At 36.3% G+C, this 20007-nt stretch overlaps 1 protein-coding gene across 4 annotated transcripts in view; it reads left to right on the top strand.

The window, feature by feature from the left end:
* TTLL7 (tubulin tyrosine ligase like 7) overlaps window positions 1-20007 on the top strand; it is a 153966-nt gene that overhangs the window by 128271 nt on the left and 5688 nt on the right. For 3 of the 4 annotated variants that reach the window (XM_038541576.1, XM_038541575.1, XM_038541577.1), the window contains one exon: window positions 9036-9209. In XM_038541576.1, coding sequence (XP_038397504.1) covers window positions 9036-9209 — 174 coding nt within the window. Of the gene's footprint in view, window positions 1-9035; window positions 9210-9304; window positions 9420-20007 lie in introns of all 4 variants that reach the window. The other variant, XR_005361349.1, reaches the window with a different exon arrangement.

Below are 20007 nucleotides of genomic sequence, written 5' to 3' on the forward strand. Positions count from 1 at the left end.
ACTTGTAGTGGCAAATGTTTGTTCCTCTAAGTAGGTATGCTTTGATTTGTTTGTGAAGTTAAGCTGGAAGCTGATGTTTTGGAGCTTTCTTTAATCAGTAGACTTGGTAGATGCGGGGGTTTGTGTTGGTCTTCTGAGGGAGAATCCTTCTTTTTTTTTTAAGATTTTATTGATTTATTCATGAGAGACACAGAGAGAGAGGCAGAGACACAGGCAGAGGGAGAAGCAGCATCTCCACAGGGAGCCTGATGTGGGACTCGATCCTGGAATCACACCCTGAGCAGAAGGCAGATGCTCAACTGCTGAGTCACCCAGGCGTCCCAGGGAGAGGCCTTCCATATTGGCTCACAAGCTGACTTGCCCTCCTAAAGATGCTCCTGCCAGGTCAGGGGGTTTAGTGTAGGGAGCTCCAGCCTCCACTAGAGGCACTATGTTTCTCTCTGGAGTCAGACTGTGCTGGTGGATGGAAGTGCAGAGGGGTGGTAGAGGAGGCTAAATATGGCCTTCCCTCTCCCTCTTGTCTCTGGGTAGTGGATCTCCCAGCAGCTGCTACTCAGGAAGCCCTCTCACAAAAGTGAGCCATCTCCTGTGACTTGGGCCCTTGTCAGTTCCCTGTCCTAACCTGTCTGTACCCAGCTTGTTGGCACACTCAGAACCATAGATTTCTTGTATTTTATCTCTGGCCAGTGGCTGGGATTCAAAACTCCAAGTTTTAAAGGGACTAGAATGTACACGCCCACTCCTGTCCCTGACCGGGAGGCCCAGGGCATGCCCAGCATCATCCTGTCCCCAAAAAGCCATCACACAGTGCACATACAGAGGCTAGAGTTTATTGTAATACTCAGCGAAAAGCTGGAGCCAGGTTATCAGCCATCTGCATTCGACTCAGTCCTCTACTCCCCTCTGTTCCAGAAAAGCCATCACAGAGGCTTGAATTGATTGTGGCATATAGCAAAAAGCAACAGCCAGGTTATCCACAATCTGCTCCGGTCTCTGCACTCTGCTCCGTCAGTCCCAGAAAAGTGGCCAGTTGGTTCATGCACAGAGGTTTAAGCCTATTGTGGCTCACACTGAAAAGTTAAGAGGTTTTCTCCCTCTGCTCTCCCCTTGACCCTGTGCTGAGCTCTACTCAATGGCTTTCTTTGTCTCTAGAGAGGACAAATATGCTCCTCCAAATGCCTTCCAGGATGGGGAGCAGTCTCTCCCTGAGCAACCCAGGGATCCACTCACCATGGCTTATTGTGTGGTTATAATGTAGTTTAGGAATGTAGGTGAGGTTTTGTGGGATGCAGTCCAGAGCTAACGACCCAGGAAGAATTCTTGAGGTGTCTTTGGTGAAAAATGGTGGTTTTATTAAAGCCTGGGGACAGGACTCATGGGCAGAAAGAGCTACTATACTGGGATTGTGAAAGGTGGCTGATTATATAGTTGCAGAACGTGAGTTTGTTCTTTGCCCTCAACTAGTCCCTCATCAGTTACAAACCACTGCAATCTTTCCTACCTTCTCCATCTTCCTGACTTTGCTCCACTATGATTAGTGGATTAGAGGCTTCCTCCTCTTCTCGGCCACATGGATTCCCAATCTCCCAATATAGGGCTCTGAAACTTGCCTCTGCCAAATTCTCTCCCTGCAACTCTGCAGATTGTTTCCATATTCCTCCAGTCCTCGTCCTAATTGTTCAAAGTAGTTGAAGGTTGATCTAGTTGTATTCAAAAGACAAGGCAAGTTCAGGATTCCCCTACTACTCCACCATCTTGGAACTCTTCCCCCCCTTCGCTGCCAGGGTAGTCTTAGTTAATGAAAAATCTCAATTACAAATCTATCTTTAAAGTTCTTCTGCTCTTGCTTTCATGTAACAGGCTTCCAAAATATGGCTATACTTCTGTTCCTCTCCAATATTTCAGACCTCCCAAAGCTGTTGTGACTCATTGTCACTTTAGCCTTAGGATGTCTAATCCAAACATTCTGCACCTCCCTTTCATTCAGAAAAAGCTTCCTTTCTGAACTTCCCTTAATCTCATTGTTAGTCATGCAGGTTTGATCTCAGGGGTATCTGCATTTTCCTTCTCCTTTCCAGTCTTTATTCAGTTTGCTAAATCCTGTAGTTTTTCTGTCACATTCCCACTGTGGCTCCTTTAGATTCTTTTTCATTGTTCTTAACAATTATCCAGTAGTTACTACTGTGTTAAATACTTTTGGAGATACAAAGTTGATTTTGACACAGATCCTGCCCTCAAGACTTTTAAAAATGATCATAGCTAAAGCTATACTACTTACTATGTGCTAGGCATTGTTCTACATGCTTTATGTATATTGCGTGATTTATCCTCCTAACAACATTTTGAAGCAGGTTCTGTGATTTATCTCCATTTTACAAACAAGGAAACTGAGGCACAGGTAGGCACTAAGGACCTAGTGCAACTGGGATTTGGACTCAGGGAGACTGGCTCCAGAGTTTATGGTCTGAACATGCCACTAGTAGATAAAATAAGGTATATATAGAAGTAATGACTATAAAAGAGACTTAGAGGGATGCCTGGGTGGCTCAGCAGTTGAGTGTCTGTCTTTGGCTCAGGGCATGATCTTAGGGTCCAAGATCGAGTCCCTCGTCGGGCTCCTTGTAGGGAGCCTGCTTCTCCCTCTGCCTATGTCTCTGCCTCTCTTTCTCTCAGTGTGTCTCTCATAAATAAATAAATAAAATTTAAAAAAATTAAAAAAAATAAAAGAGACTTAGATAAAGTATTATAGGATTTCTGATAGGAGGAACCTTTTGGTAGAAGGGCTAGGTAAAATTAATAGATTTCTAAACATTTTTGTCTCCAGTTATTTGTTTCCCATATCCATGCTTCTGTCAGAATCATTTCCTAAGATCTGTAGTAATTTCTCTCATTTATTATTAAAGTCTACACTTCTTATCTAGAGACACAACACTTTTTAACATGCTGGTTCTTTCTTATTTCTCTAATCTTCTATCTCATTACACTTTTACTTAAAGTTTGTTCCAGAAAAACAAACTCATTATTTTTCTTTTATTTTTTTTTAAATGTTATTGATCACAAATCTTTTCTTTTTTCTTTTCATTTTTATTTATTTATGATAATCACACACAGAGAGAGGCAGAGACATAGGCAGAGGGAGAAGCAGGCTCCATGCACCGGGAGCCCGATGTGGGATTCGATCCAGGGTCTCCAGGATCGCGCCCTGGGCCAAAGGCAGGCGCTAAACCGCTGCGCCACCCAGGGATCCCAACTCATTATTTTTCAAATATCTTTGCAGTGTATTCTTTTTTTCCTCCCAGCTTTTGATGTCATTGAGTATCTGACTGGGTTGCCTTCTACAACCCCATCCTTCCAATCCTTTCTGCATTATTTAAATCCAATGTAAAGACACAGACTATAGCCCCCTTTTGGTAATATCTTAGACTATCACAGTCTGAAATGATCTCCAAATGTCCTCCATTTATATACTCTAGTTATCTAATACTGATTCATTCATACCATTTGTAGACTTGTTCTCACCACTACCATTTTCCTTGGTAGCCATTCACTAACAGGAAGAATTTATAAGCTACTCTGTATTGTGGTAAAATCTGAGAGTAATCTTGGCTATAAATTATTTTCTATAGAGACTTAAGTGGAACATTTGAACTATATTCTATGGCCCATTAGCTGATGATTCTCTGTAGAAGTTCTGTCAATCTAGACTCATAATTGGAATTTTGTTTCTGTTTGTTGATCCATTGATTGTGATGTGGAAATGTTGGGGTTCAGAGCCGACAGCCAAGAAAACTACTTGAGATGTCTTTGGTGCAAAAAGATGGTTTTATTAAACTGGGGTGGAGGGGACAGGATCCATGGGCAGAAAGGGCTGCCATGTTTGGTATGGTGAGAAGTAGTTAATTTTATACTGTGGAGTTGGGGGAGGTACAGATCAGGAAAGTTTCCAGAAAGATTTGCATATGCTAAAGAAGACTCACAGACTCCTGGAGGCTCAGCTATTGTCAAGCTAAGGTTGTTTTTCCCTCTAGCAAAACATTAACATTAAGGCAGTTGGGAGTTCCTGGAGGAATGTCAAACTCTGCTTGCCTCAAGTATTTGTCAGTGTCTTGGAGGTTTTAAGGAAATTTAATTTTACCTATATTTCATTTGTTCCCCACATACCAGTAGGAATGCTGTATATGAATCCTAGCTATTCTTCAGCAGGAAAAGCAGTCAGATAGTCTGCTACTGAAATTGGTGCTGGTAGTTTTAAGTCCATGAGATAATCTCCAACTCCAGACCCTAAGGATGCCCATAAAGTGGTTCTTCTATGCCTCTGGGACTCCTCTTCCCTGAACTTTTTTGGTAATATATTCTAATTGATTCAGAATATTTTCCTCTTGTTCCTTGGATAATACTCCCCTTAAATTTCTCTGGTGGTATCTATTACCACTAGTATTGATAATGAAAGTTAATAGCATTTGACTTACCAAATGCCTGATACTATTTTATATATTAAATATTCTTATAACTGCCACTTTGATATTTTAAGTAAATTATTATTATTATGCAGATGAGGAAATTAAAGAATAAAGAGAGCATACAATTTGCCCAAGTTCTTAACTGTGTTTTTATTGACTCCCCTCAAAGCAGCATTCCCAGTGGTAGACAAGCTTGCTTGATTGCAATTCCCGTAGTCTTAGCCAAATCCCCAGCTCCATTGCACCTGAGTAAGTAGAGCAGGAGTAGCTTACAGTCCAATTTGACCTCCATTCTACATCCACTTCTTTAAAACGTTGGTGGTTTATAGAGATGAGTTTAACACATTTGTATTTTGTGGCCTTCCAAATGGGTTTCTTAGGTTTCCTCAATTTAATGAAAACACGTAGTGTTGTGTGGTTTGAATCCAGTTTGGACTGAAAGTAGTTCTATTAATCCTTTGAATCGTGTCCAGTTAATACATCCTTCTTTAACTTTAACTTTTGGCCCAACAGCCTAGTAGTCAAGGTAAAAATCTACTCTTAACACGGTTCTAAAGGAATGATTTTAATAAAAAGAACAATTGTCTTTCACGGTTAGGTGTAAAATCTTTGAAAAATATAACCCAAATAACTCTGGGCTACCTTGATTCTTGCCTCTGCCTGTCAACACCCCAATAACAAAACAAAATAAATAAACCACTCCCTGGGGAGTCTGGGAGGCTCTGTGATTGAGCATCTGACTTTGGCTCAGGTCATGATCCTGGAGTTCTGGGATCGAGTCCCACATCAGACTCGATCTGCTTCTCCCTCTGCCTGTGTCTCTGCCTCTCCTTCTGTGTCTCTCATGAATAAATAAATAAAATCATTAAAAAAAAAACACTCCCTATCTACATCCAGAAACATCAAAGAATATAAGATTTTTGTGCTGAGTTTCCCTAGAGTTGGCCCAGGAGTTTTACTGATATATCACAAAGAACAAACTCTTATTCTTCTTTCTTATTCTTCCAGGCTGCTGAAGCTCATGCTCAGTGACCCTTGTTATCATATGGAACCTTTTCTTGTTATCACATGAGGCTCCACATTCTGAATATGTTCTTTGCAGGAGACTAGCTCTTGGAATTTTCATGAATAAAATTATCCAGCATGTTTTACTGGGATACAGGAAGTCTAGATGCTATGGGAGCCAAACTCAGGATGAGAGCCCAGGAAATGTGTCTGTCCAAAGGTTGTAACATTTCAGCTGAGACTTGTAGGAAGAGGAAGAAGTTTTTCAGGTAAAACAAAAAGGAGGAGGCAAGGGATAGTACAGGAGAAGAAATGTATTGTTTGGAAAGGTCCTCTGTCCACTCAAAACTATGATATGTAAGCTCCAAAAAAGAGAATCTGTTTGGATCCTTTATCCAAAGGCATTTTCCAGTGGAAGTTTGTCATGGAAAAGCTTTTCTTTTAGAATCTGTGGGCAGGAAGAAATGATAAGGAATTATTCTAAGTAGTCTGCTTCTAGACTTACTATCCCACTTAAAAATGTATGCATGACATACAGAGTGAATATGACCTGAATCTAACTGTTCTCATATCACTTTCAATGGATATGTTATTGTTAGTACTTTTCGGCTCATTGTTGTTGTTTATCCAGTTGATGCAGTCCAGTTTTTCTCTCTTTTGTTTTGCTTTGCTTTGTGTTTACTTTCCTTTCTCCTTTCTGCTATTTAACTTTGGTCCACTCAGTCAGCCATTCGGACTTCTACCAGAGAAGGAGAAAGAAATGAATCAGTTTTACTTTTTAGATAATTGCTTATTAAATGTTTTGATGAGAAAGTTGGTGAAAATATTGGATTGCTGGATAATAGGGGGCCTTTCAAGTCTCTAGATTTCATTAATAACTCCCCTTTGTTACCAGAAGTATTTAGTATTCTCTATCATATTGTTATATTACTAAAAAGTACCATTTAAAGTTGTGTCCTGTTATAAATCTCTGAGGATTAGGGAATACAAAGTGGAACTTTTTAACCACTTAGTTTTTCCTTTTGAATTCATGGTTTTAGGCCTTCTGAAAGAAGGCAGATAAGATGTTAAGTTCTTTGATAAAGGCATTGGTATTATAAATTATTTCTACATCCTTTCACCTTAAAAATGGTTGTGTTAGTATTGGAAATTGAGATACTATGGTGTTATAGAGGCATTGCACATTTACTCAGCTATGGCAGAGGTGGTGGATAGGAGGTGGGGGACATAGTTCTAATATACTCAGTTTGAGAGATAGGTTTTCTTTGTGCAGAAAAAGTTAACCTAGTACCAAATGAAGAAAGTCCATTCATTTTCTTTTCTTTATGAGTAGTTCTGGTATGTTGATACTTAAATATGACTTAATAGAGTAGAATGTGGTCTTTAGCCAGTGGTGGTGAACATAAACACCAAAAACTAGTAAAAGACTTTGGTCCGTATGTTTATTTTAATTTTTTTAATTTTTAAAAAAATTTTATATGAGAGCGAGCGAGAGACAGCATAAGTGGGGAGAGGAGAGGGAGAAAAGGATTCTCTGCTGAGCAGAGACTCTGATGTGGGGCTTGATCCCAGGACCCCAAGGTTATGACCTTAACCAAAGGCAGACGCTTAACTGACTGAGCCACCCACGTGCCCCCCTATGTTTATTTTAAATATTTAAGGAAGAATGAGAGAATGAGAAGCCAAGCTGGTCGTATTATAACTTACATAGAATTCAAAATGTTACATCAAATTAGAGTGTAATTGAAGAAGCTCTTTTATCTTTCTTCCATTTTATTTGTTCTTTTCCTAACCCTATACTCCAAATCAGGAAAAGAAAAATTACCATGATGTGTGTAACTTGATAGTGGATCTAATCAAGTGGCTCCAAAGGATCAAAATAAAAATATATCCAAATTGAGAGGAGAGGATGTAGCAATGCTCAAAATTTCAGTGGAGAGGAAAGTGCTAAGCAGACAGTCAGAACATAGGATGTTTTTCTGTATGTATTTGTATTTATATGAAATTTCATTTCTCTGGGCCTAAACATGTAGGGCTTTGAAATTAGGACATATTAATTATAAACACATTCTCTAATTAATTGGTATTCTCCAACATCTTTCATGATGAAATTAGGTTACCTACACATGTATAGGTATATATGGACATATGCAAACATATATGTATTATATCCAGTTTTTCTTATATTTAGTAATAAATTAAAATTTATTTTTAGAGTTAATTTAACTACCATTTTCTTTAATGAAAATAAATTTTTAAAAAATTAAAATAGTATTGTATTTAGTCCTGAACATCTCAGAATATGAAAGAAAATTTATTTCTTTCAGTCTACTCATTTGAGTCTTATAACTTTTAAGAAAACCTGTCATTCACAGATGACATGCTATCTTTTTAGGACCACGTTTCTCCTGAAAAAATAAACAGTAGCCTTTCTACTAAAAAATACCTTTCTGAGTTTCTAAAGCATTTAAAAAAATTCCAAAGATATCAAATATCCACAGAAGATTGAAAATGGAGTCTTTGAATTTCCCATTGGGAAGTACATTTCTTCAGAAAAATATTTTGCTTAATATTTTTTTCTTTCTGAAAATCTACTCTTTTCTTTCTCTGAGGGTTAAGTGAACTGGTTTATGTAAAATGAGACTTGAATCATTACCAAATCTCAAATGAAACTTTCCCCTTGAGACTTGAAAAGTTTCATTTACACTAAGGAAATAAGTAAGTTTCTCTCTCTCTCTTTCTCTCTCTCTGTCTCTGTCTCTCTCTCTCTCTTTCTAGTGGTGGGGGATGGTGAGGTGTTTCCTGATTTGGATCATTATGGTAAATTTAGGAATTGTAAGAACATTTATATGTATTTGTGTACCTGTACACATGCATGCACACACAAGCACACACACACATACACTTGAAGTTTACCAAGAAAGTGTGTACCACTACCTGCTTTGGTATAAGCTGAATGCATTTAAGGAGGGACGCTCTCTTTGCGATTATAGTCAGGTGGTACTCACTGAGACAACATTACTTCTAGAATACAGAACCTATGCTCTATATCGTGGATGTCATTACATCTCAAAGTGTTTTGAGAGGAGTGATCATAATCAAAGGATGAACTTAAATTCTCCTAGTACAGAGAGGCCGCAAATGAAATTGCAGCAAATTTTAAATTCTTTTGTGGGATCATTATCAATGTAAAGGTAAAGATAGCTTTCTAGAAAACCTGAAGATTTAAGATGCCTAACTTTTGAGAAATAAGCTCAGTATTTTACATATACTTTAATATAGAGTAATTCAATTTTTTTAGGAGGTGTTGGGAAGCCATCCTGATAGCAACGCCAGTTGGCATCAGTAAAGTCTTTAAAGACAAACAGCATATGAGTTCTGTGTTGTGGTTTTTAATATAAAGATTAATTTTCAAATATATATTTGTTTTATACCTTTCAACCATCTGCAGTCACTTCAAATGTCTGAGGCCATTTCTACTTTTCCTTATTGGTTTGTTGCTAGGTAAGTGATAAAACTGGTTGTCATTTTAACAGCCACATGAGGTCATGTCTGTTTCCATGCCAACAGATCCTCTTGGGAGAGTATTTTCAGTAAAAGCCCGGAGGTGGTGACTCCTTTGCAGCTCCAATGTTGCCAGCGCCTGGTTGAACTTTGTAAACAGTGCCTGCTAGTGGTTTACAAATATGCAACTGACTCAAGAGGATCACTCTCAGGCATTGGTACTGATTGGGGTAATTCCAGGTACTTGTTTACATTTCTACACCCTGTGAATTTTATATAAAGTAATGCCACAGTGAGGATTGAAATCGAAAGTCTCTCTCTGTTTTTTTATATAGCTAGAGAAAAAGCTAAAGACTGAAAATTCATATGTGCTGTTCTCTACAAAAGACTTAATTTGCACAATCTTTACCTTTAAAGCAACAAACAAGGACAAGAACCACAAACATGAAGGTGACAGAAATAACCTATTTGGAAATGGGATTATTTGGTTTATATACTTTTGCATTCAAAAGCCAAGTAAAAGCATCCAAAAATGGTCATAAACTTGACTTTTTTTCCCCTAATATAGAGATTTCAAATTTATCCTTCAGCCTGATAAGTTGAGAGGATGCCTTTAGTTTAATTTTTACTCCTTTCATCATGACCCACATCTATGGGAGGTGAATTTTGTTAAGCTTCATTTAAAAATTGAATTTTAATAAATACTGTCCAGTTAAAGTAGATAGTTTTCCAAATCATGAAAAATAGTATTGTTTTTATTTATTTATTTATTCATGAGAGACACAGAGAGATAGAGAGGCAGAGACACAGATAGAGGGAAAAGCAGGCTCCAAGCAGGGAGCCTGCCGTGGGACTTGGTCCCATGTCTCCAGGATCATGCCCTGGGCTGAAGGTGGCGCTAAACTGCTGAGCCACCCGGGCTGCCGAATAGTATTGTTTTTAATTTTTTTTTTAATTTTTATTTATTTATGATAGTCACAGAGAGAGAGAGAGAGAGAGGCAGAGACACAGGCAGAGGGAGAAGCAGGCTCCATGCACCGGGAGCCTGACGTGGGATTCGATCCCGGGTCTCCAGGATCGCGCCCTGGGCCAAAGGCAGGCGCTAAACCGCTGCGCCACCCAGGGATCCCTAGTATTGTTTTTAAGCTGCAAAGATACACAGAGTGAAAAAGTAGTACATTTTAGCATTTCTCTGTACAGAGTGCCCATTAGAATTAAAGATGAACATGTGACTTTATTTTTAGTGTGTATAAGCTGCAGTACTATTTAGAAGAGAATAAACCATGAAAAACTAAGTGATAGTCAAATAACGATAGCATTCAACTAACAGTTGAATAGGAAATGAGGTAAAAGAACCACCATAACTGGGATTGGGTTTTGAAACACCTAGAAATTTATGTATTTATTAAAAGATCCCAGGGAGTATATATTTTTTTTTCCCAGGGAGTATATTAATAAAGCTAACTTTCTGCAAAACTGACCAGCAACAGCAGAATGGCTTGGAATGTATTTCACAAAAATTATTTGAAAGATGCATTTTTAATCTTTGTCTTTTTAATCTTTAATTTAAATCTTAATTTAAATATTTTAATTTTTAATCTTGATTCTGACATTATACTGTTGTCGTACCTTTAACCTATTTTAACTCTTCCCCTGCAAATAGAAGCTGAGTGATTACAACAATGGTAGTGGTAAAGTTAGCCATTAATATTTGAAATATGTAAATATCAAAGCAATATTCTACAGTTTAATGATTTGGCTGAGGCAAATTATTGAAATCAAACTACTATATTACTTTCATTAATATTTTCATATTTAAAAGAATGATGGTCATCATTAAGACATTACAAATATAAATGAAGAGGCTTCATTTTAAGGAGTGATACTCTGGGAACATGATCAGGAAAATCTTAAGTTTCAGTCTAGGAAGGGTGGTTTCAAACTCTTTAGATTTTTTTTTTTTTAATCTTATTTATCTACTCATGAGACACAGAGAGAGGCAGAGACATAAGCAGAGGGAGAAGCAGGCTCCACACAGGGAGCCTGATGTGGGACTCGATCCCAGGACTCCAGGATCACATCCTGAGCCAAAGGCAGGTGCTTAACCACCGAGCCACCCAGGCATCCTGGTTTCAAACTCTTTAATATCACTCTTATAATTATAGATTTTATAACACATTTTCTATCGAGGGCTCTTATAATTTTGGTAGGCAGGCAAAATAGAATGAAGTTACTCTGGAGAAGGAAGTCACACCTTACAATTATGTTAGGCTTTTTTATTTTCTTTCCCTTCTAGTGGTCAGAAGAGATATTCCTTCTCTGGAATCTTGAGTTCTGGACTTCTGATAAATGCTCAGTATAACCCCAGTATGGTGATTATAAGCATTTTGAGGGAAGAGAGTTTAGTAAAACACACCCTTTATTCCTGCCCAAGTTCAGATCCATTTGAGAGAGAAATGTAAGAATCAGATGATCATGAGAGTGTAGCTTCATTTCTGCATAAAGCTATATTGAGGGACATGGTGTAGATTTGAGCCAAGTAAGTTCTCTAAAATTGAATTCTAGAATTAAATGTACTGATCCAGTCATGCGCAGAGCTAGATCAACCCAAACTTTCCACTAACACTACCCCATAAAGTCTAATTCTGTTAGTGTTGGCTAGTGAGCAAGTAAGAATGCATCCTTTCTGCAGATAGGATGATCCATGGAGAAAGGGACTTAGCCAAGCATACCTGGTTCCTTATTTTAAAGCTGAAAATCAGATAACTCACTTCTGATAAAAGGCCAGAAATTTGGTGGAAATTCTTCTACTTGGGAACACAAGGAAGAGAGAGAAATAAATATGTCCTCCTAATACTTAGCAATTAAAATCTGAGTCAATGTCACATTAATTTAAAAACATGTGAAAACTGGCCATATCTTCTTTAACCTCATCAATTAGGAACCTATAGCTTTTTACTTAAATGTAGAAGTCACTTAATTTGATATTTATTAATAGATAAATTTCACTTATGAAGTATACCTAGTAAAGTATAAATTACTATTTACAAAATTAATGTGTATGCCTAATATAAATGATGTATGAGGTATACCTAAGTATTTTATGAGGAGATATATATTTAGGTAATTTATCTATAAAATTAAGAGAAGAAAATAGAGATAACACCAATCAAGTTTATGCACCACGTTTATCTTGACCAAAGATCTGCATGATCTTTCTTCAGAGGCTTTAAAGTGTACATGCCACCCATTCCATGAAAGAGAGTAGCCTTGAATCTTACAGTCTTAGAAAAATAATAATAACTTAATAGGCACACCAAGTGGAAAGCCATTCTTCAGAGGCAGACTCATAACTAAGCAATAGAACTGATATATAAACCCTGATGGATATATATCTATATCTATATCTATATCTATATCTATATCTATATCTATATCTATCTCCAGGATACTAGAGTTCTTGGGACCAGCTTGATACTTTACTTGGAAAGCTTTGGGTACTTGGAAAGCTTTGGGAACTCAAAACACTTTTTTTTTTTTTAAAGATTTTATTTATTTATTCATGAGAGACACAGAGAGAGAGGCAGAGACATAAGGAGAGGGAGAAGCAGGCTCCCTATGGGGAGCCTGATGCAGGACTTGATCCCAGGACCCCGGGATCACACCCTGAGCCGAAGGCAGATGCTCAACCACTGAGCCACCCAGGTGTCCCTCCAAACATTCTTCATCTTCAACATCTCTGTGTTTCTGTATTTCATGTACTGAACTTCCACAAAAGCTCATTTCTCAAGGGGCTTCATGGCTAAAAACATTTTTAAAAACCACTGAATTCAAACTTCTGCCTTTGGTAATAGAGCACTAGGTTTTTTTGTTTTGTTTTGTTTTTTAATTTTTATTTATTTATGATAGTCATAGAGAGAGAGAGGCGCAGAGACACAGGCAGAGGGAGAAGCAGGCTCCATGCACCGGGAGCCCAATGTGGGATTCGATCCCGGGTCTCCAGGATCGCGCCCTGGGCCAAAGGCAGGCGCCAAACCGCTGCGCCACCCAGGGATCCCAGCACTAGGTTTTTGGACAAATCCTCCCTTTAGTGACAACTAGAAAAGCTGGACGAAATACTGAAACCTTTGCTTGAAGACATTGATGAGTTAATCAAGTATTTACTGAGTGCTTGTTGTACTTTTGATAGACTCATGGGCCTGAGGGAAAAAGTAGAAGTTCAAGGCCTGACAAAGATGGGGATGTTGGTGAACACCTTAGATTCCAAGGAGTAACTGTGTTCCCAATGTTTTGTAAGGCAAAAGTTAACAGAATTACAAGGAAAAACAAAAAACAAAAAAAACAAAAAACAAAAAAAAAAACAAGGAAAAACAGATAAATCTATAACCATAGATGCAGATTTTGATATATATGCATTTTTTAAAAAATTAAAGATACAGAACATTTTAACAACATAATAGACCTGTCAAATAAAGAAATGAATCCAATAATCTCAGAATATAAAACACCAAGCACACCAGGAACTTTTATAAGCCAGTCATATAGTAGAATAATAAAACACATTTCCACAAATTTCAGAAGACTTAAATCATACAAGGTTTTTGTTGTTGTTGTTGTTGTTGTTGTTTTTCGATCCCATTCCATTTAGCTAGCAACAAAAGCAAAAGCTAGAATCAGAATATTCATACTTTGGAAAGATAAAAAAATACTTTTAACCCATGAATCAAAGAAATCATAATGGACTTAAGAAAATATTTTGAACTGGATAACACAAATTTTACAAACAAAAAACTGTAGTATATAGACAAATCATTATTATAGGCATATTTATAGACTTACATGAACATATTAGGCAAGAGGAAAGGCAAAAATTAAATGATATCAACAATCATTTCAAAAAGTGATAAAATGACATTAAAATAGAATACAGAGAAAGGAAATAAAAATGAAAGCAGAAATTAATGATATAGTGAAATAATATTTTTTTTGAAAAAACAAATAAAATTGATAAACCATGGATGGGACTGATCAAGAATATGAAAGAAGGAAATAGTTAACATCAAGAACAAAAATAGGGACATTACTACAGATCCTACGAACAATGAAAATTTTATAAGAAAATATGAACAATTTCATGCTGATAAATTTGATAATTTAGATTAACAGATTCTTGGAAAAACACATATTACCAAAAATGGCACAACTTTCTGTTAGAAAGTCCTATATAGGAAATACTAAATAGTCTTAACTATTGAAAAAATTGAATCAGTAATTAAAAACCCTCTCACAAAGATAATTTTAGATTCATAGGTCTTCACTATCCAATTCAATTAAACTCATCCAGAGAACAGAAAAGGAGGGGACATTCTCTAATTTGTTTTATGAAGCTACCATACCTTTGATACTAAAACCTAACCAGGACATTATGTCAAAGGTTAGAGAGAGTTCAGTGTTACTCCTGAACATATATGCAAAAGTCTTAAATAAAATATCAGCAAAATTGGGGCACCTGGGTGGCTCATTGGTTGAGCATCTACCTTTGGCTCAGGGTGTGATCCTGGTGTCCTGGCATAGAGTCCCACATTGGGCTCCCTTTATGAGCCTCCCTCTGCTTATGTCTCTGCCTCTCTCTCTCTCTGTCTCTTGTGAATAAATAAATAAAATCTTTAAAATATAAAAAAAAAATCTTTAAAAAATAAAATAATATAAAATATCAGCAAAATGAACCCAGCAACTTTAAATTGGATAATGTATCCATTTCTGTTTATTGCATCAATCTAAGGGTGCAATAACATTAAACAGTGATCAATGTGATTTTAATAGGATAAAAGATCATTTTATAAGATACAGATAAATCACTTGATAGAATTCAATATATATTTATGTTTTTAAAAATGTTTAGCAAGCTACAAACAAGAGAGAAATGCCTTAATCTAATAAAGAATAACTACACAAAACCTATAACAAACATACCCAATGATGAAATGCTGAAGGCTTTCCTTCTGAGATGAGGAACAAGACAAGATTGATTCATTACCATTTCTATTTAACATTATACTAGAGGTCCTAGCTGGTTCAATGAGGCAAGCAAAAGAAATAAAAGGCACTAAACTGAAACTCTTTACTAATGGATATGATTGTGTTCATAGAAATTTAAATAAATTTATTGATAAATTATTAAATTTAACAAGTTTAATGAAATCAAGGTCAAGATAAGAACATAACTTATATTTTTCCTATATCAACAGCAAACAGCTAGAATATGAAATTCTAGGTATGATATTTTTAGTAGCACCAAAGAATAGTTAATACCTAATAATAAATGTGATAGAAATGTGCAAGACTTTTATGTAGGAAAATGTAAAAAATGGGAAGATATACCATATTTGCCATTGGATCAATATCATCAAAGGTCAGTTCTTAAATAGTTCTGAACATCTCTAAAGTCAGTATAATCATAACATAAATCCCAACAAAATTTTTGGGGGGGGCGGCACAGTATTTGACCAAAATGTTCTAACATTTTTTTAAATTTAATTTTATTTATTTATTCATGAGAGACAGAGAGAAAGAGAAAGAGAGAGAGAGACAGACAGGCAGAGGGAGAAGCAGGCTTCATGCAGGGAGCCCGATGTGGGACTTGATCCCAGGACTCCAGGATCACTGCCCTGGGCTAAACCACTGAGCCACCCAGGCTGCCCCTGTTCTAACATTTATACAGAAAAGCAAAGGGCCAAGAATAGATAAGATACTCTTGAAATAGAAAAATAAAATGGTAGGATTTATTAACTATAGTGTACTAAGACTAATAAGTTAAAGCAATTTAAGACCATGCAAAAGGACAAATAGACTAATGAAACCAGAAAAGTCTTAAGTAGACCCAGGCATACATAAAGATCTGATTTATTAGAAAAGGAGGTACATTTGATTTATGACAAATGGGAAAAAGAAATTTGTTTTAAAAGATGCTGAGACAATTGGGTTTCTAAATAATAATAAAAACAAGAAACTTGACTTTGCCCACACCATATGCAAAAATCATCTCCAGTGAATTGACTACACAGATGTGAAAGGCAAAACCAAAGATTACTGAAGATAATACAGAGGAATATTTTCATGACTTTGAGGTATGCAAAGATTACAAAAAGTAGGACCAAAAAGTACAGATCATTAAGTGAAAGGTGATTTTTTTTACTACATTAAAATTAAGAATATATATTCGTTAGAAGACCCTGCTAGGAGGGTGAAAAAGCAAGCCAGTAAAGGAAAGAAGATATTTGCAATCCATATAACCTATATAAGATTCTTGGATCATTAAGAACTCCAAAAACTTCTAAGAAAAAAACCAAACACTTTATAAAGAAATGGAGAAGATACTGGGAAGAAGGGAGGATGCTGTAATGCAGGAATACAGACGCTAGGAATATTCAGTTACTTAACCTGGGTAGCAGTTATATAGGTAATCACTTTATAATATTCATTAAGCTGGACATTTTGTGCTTTATGCACTTTCAAATGTGTACTATACTTTACAATTGAGTTAAATGCATGGTACTATTATGGCCCTAGGCTAAGTTAGCTTGAAACATCTGTCTCAGAACAGAGATGGTCTTGCTTCATGAGGCTGATGTTCCTAACACATAAATAATACTCACCCATGTGCACTGTTTCATCAGCTCTATGCTCTGTAAGCCAGGCATGGCAGGAACTACTGGACTCTCCTCACAGACGAGAAAACTGGAAACTGAAGCCTGAAGAGATTAATTAAATGGCTTCTCCAAATCCACATTACTAGCTATGGCAGAGGTGGAACTTGAAATTAGAGCTTCCCTCTAATCTGTGGCCCAAATCAAAGTTAAAACAATGGGACAATCCACACTCAGTAGGATGGCCATTATCCCCAAAATACAAAATAAGTGTCAGGGAAGATATTGGGAAGTTGGAATCTCATGCATTGCTGTCTCAGAATGTGTAATGATGTGGCTTCTATGGAAATCAGGTTGGGTAGCTCTTCAAAAGGTTAAATATAGAATTGCCATATGACCCAGCAGTTTCACTCCTGGGTGCATTCCCAAAAGAATTGAAAACAGGATTCGAACAGATGCTTGTACAACGATGTTTATAGCAACATTATTCACAATAGCAAAAAGGTGGAAACAACTCAGGTGTCTACCAACAGATGAATGGATAAATGCAACGTGATATAGACATACAATGGAATATTATTCAGTCTATATAAAAGAATAAAATTCTGACACATGCTACAACATGGATGAACCTTGAAAGCATGTTAATTAAATAAGCCAGACACAAAAGGACAACTATGGTGATTCTACTATATACGAGGGACCTAGAGTAGACAAATTCATAGAGACAGAAAGTAGAATAGAGATTACCAGGGAATGATGGGGAGGAAATTGGGATTTAGTGTTCAGTGGGCAAGGAGTTCTGTTTGGGATGAAAAAGTTCTGAATGAGATTGTGGTGATGGCTACACAGCATTGTAAATGTGCTTAATGCACTGAATTATACACTTTAAAATGATAAAACTAGTAAGTTTCATGTTATATATATTATACCACAGTAGAAAAAAATGTAAAACACAGGATAAATATTGTGATGAATTTTATTTACCTTTGTTCTCCAAACCAGGAAGCTGAGTTTATTTTGGGGGGAACGGGGGTCCTGATCTTACTCCAGGAAAATCTCAGAGGGTGGGCATAGCTTAAGTTTTCAAGGTTAATTTCCTACCAGTCTTGAAGTGCTCATGTTCTAGAGATCCTCCGTGGTCACCAATAAGTTGCTACATGACAGACCAATTCTACATTAAGTAGGAATTAGGCAAATGCAAGTTTTATGTTTATGTGATGGATATGTGAAGTTGTGCACACCTAAGCCTCAATGATGAGGGAGTGAGGATACATTTATGAAGCACATAGGGTAGTCTGAGGTATTTCTCCTTGGCATCTACAAGTTAGCTAGTTTTGTACATCAAGAGTAAGCTAGAATAAAGTGAAAGCTGTAAACTTTCACATTTTTTGGTGCTTTAACACAAACCCTTTAGATATATGTACAGTCTATAAATGTACTTCCCAGAGATATTCTTCTTGCTAAAAAACAATCAAATTGTATTATTTAATTTCATTGCAAAGAACATTTCAAAAATAATCTTTGATGTTCAGCTAGTGTGGGATCTCCCAAGAGATATTAATGGAGATATTAAGGCAAATAATCCATTGTGTTTCCCTGTAAGGCTTTAAAACATCCCACAGCACTTGCTTTAGGGAAAGAAAGTGTTTCTTCCAATGTGATTTCATCTGCTTTTTTTAGTTCATATTGAACTTTTTTTCTTATAAAAGTTTCATTTGAGCTTTTTCTGCTTCTATTGTGGATATATAATCCTTTTCTACTTTCTAGGTTATTTTATACTTTGTAGTTTTGATAAAATGAGTATAATCATTGGATCCATTAGTTTTAAAATTGAGATTCATACAGAGAATAACAGGATAGTATAGTTGCTAGGAGCACTGATTCTGGAGTTGGCGCACATGGGTTTGAGTCCGAGTTCTGCCATTTACTTGCTATGTAACTGTGGGCAACACGTTTGACCCCTGTATGCTTCAGCGTGTTCATCTATAAAATGAAGCAAACAATAATATCTACTGTATAGAATTGTTATGAGAAGTAAATGAGTTAATATTTGTAAAGCTATTAGAATAGTGCTGAGTACATTGAAAACACTATTCAAGTATTACATAGTGTTAAATAAAATAGTATAGCTTAGCTGTAAGCCTGGACTTTGTGCTTTTATTTTTCCTCTGTGAACTGGAGCTCTTTAACTCAAAAGGATATGTGAATGTTATTGTAATGTTAGTAGTAACTATTGCTTGGATATTCTTCAAAAAGAAGTTGATAGGAACGCCTGGGTGGCTCAGCGGTTGAGCATCTGCCTTCCACCCAGGGCGTGATCCTGGAGTCTCGGGATCGAGTCCCACATCAGGCTCCCTGCATGGAGCCTGCTTCTCCCTCTGCCTGTGTCTCTGCCTCTCTCTGTGTGTCTCCCATGAATGAATAAATAAAATCTTAAAAAAAAGTTGGTGATGTTATTGTCTATTTTAAGAGTTATTGATATAATCAGAATGCATTTTCAATAGAAGATAGAGTAACTCTCAACTAATACAAAGTAGTGAATTTTGATCAAACACTTTATTTTCCTTTGCACCTTTGCTTTAGATAGGAAGGGAGCCTTTTCATGACAGAAGATATCATATTACTCATCATGACTCCACTAGCTCTTGACATAATAATTAATCCATATAAATTACCCAAGTGATATTAAGAAAATAATTTATATAATCCGTGATGTGAGAAATCAATTGTTTCATTATTCATCACCCATTGTGCAATTTTGATCTAATTTGGTTTGTTGTGTATTATTTTACTGCTCTATTAACTTAATGATTTGAGCAATTATTTATAGTTTGTGATACTAGGTAGTAGATTTAGAAGATATTATTAGATAATTCATGATAAAATGATGTTTATGGATATTATACAGAATTCTTCCATTTTAATCTGAATACTGTATGCAGCTCGATCATAATGAATTCCTATTTTTCTACAAAATTCATATAACACAACTATAAATGTAACTTTCCATTGGCATGGAAGCATAGCAGTTAACATTACTTAATGTAAAATAGGTAGCTAATAGTACTCTTGGCTCTCAGTTTCTATGGAATATGATACTGCTACTGGAAAATTCTAATGTCAAGTGAAAAAAATAAATGAGTTAGTGCTCTACCATTGTTTATTTTTTCAAAAATTTCAAATCTCCTTCAATTGCTACTTCTGATTTTGGAAATTCCTTATACATGTCTTTGTCCTGACTCTATAGCATGTCCTTCTAGTCTTTACCAAGATTTATACTTTTAATAGTAATGTTTATTTGCTCATATGAATTTCCTTTGTGGATTTTCATTTTTCTCTAGATATATAGATTGGAGTAGCCTAATGCTAATCAAAGTTTTTCCAGAGAG

This window comes from Canis lupus, chromosome 6 (assembly GCF_011100685.1).
Source record: "Canis lupus familiaris isolate Mischka breed German Shepherd chromosome 6, alternate assembly UU_Cfam_GSD_1.0, whole genome shotgun sequence".
NCBI classification, from domain to species: Eukaryota; Metazoa; Chordata; class Mammalia; order Carnivora; family Canidae; genus Canis; species Canis lupus.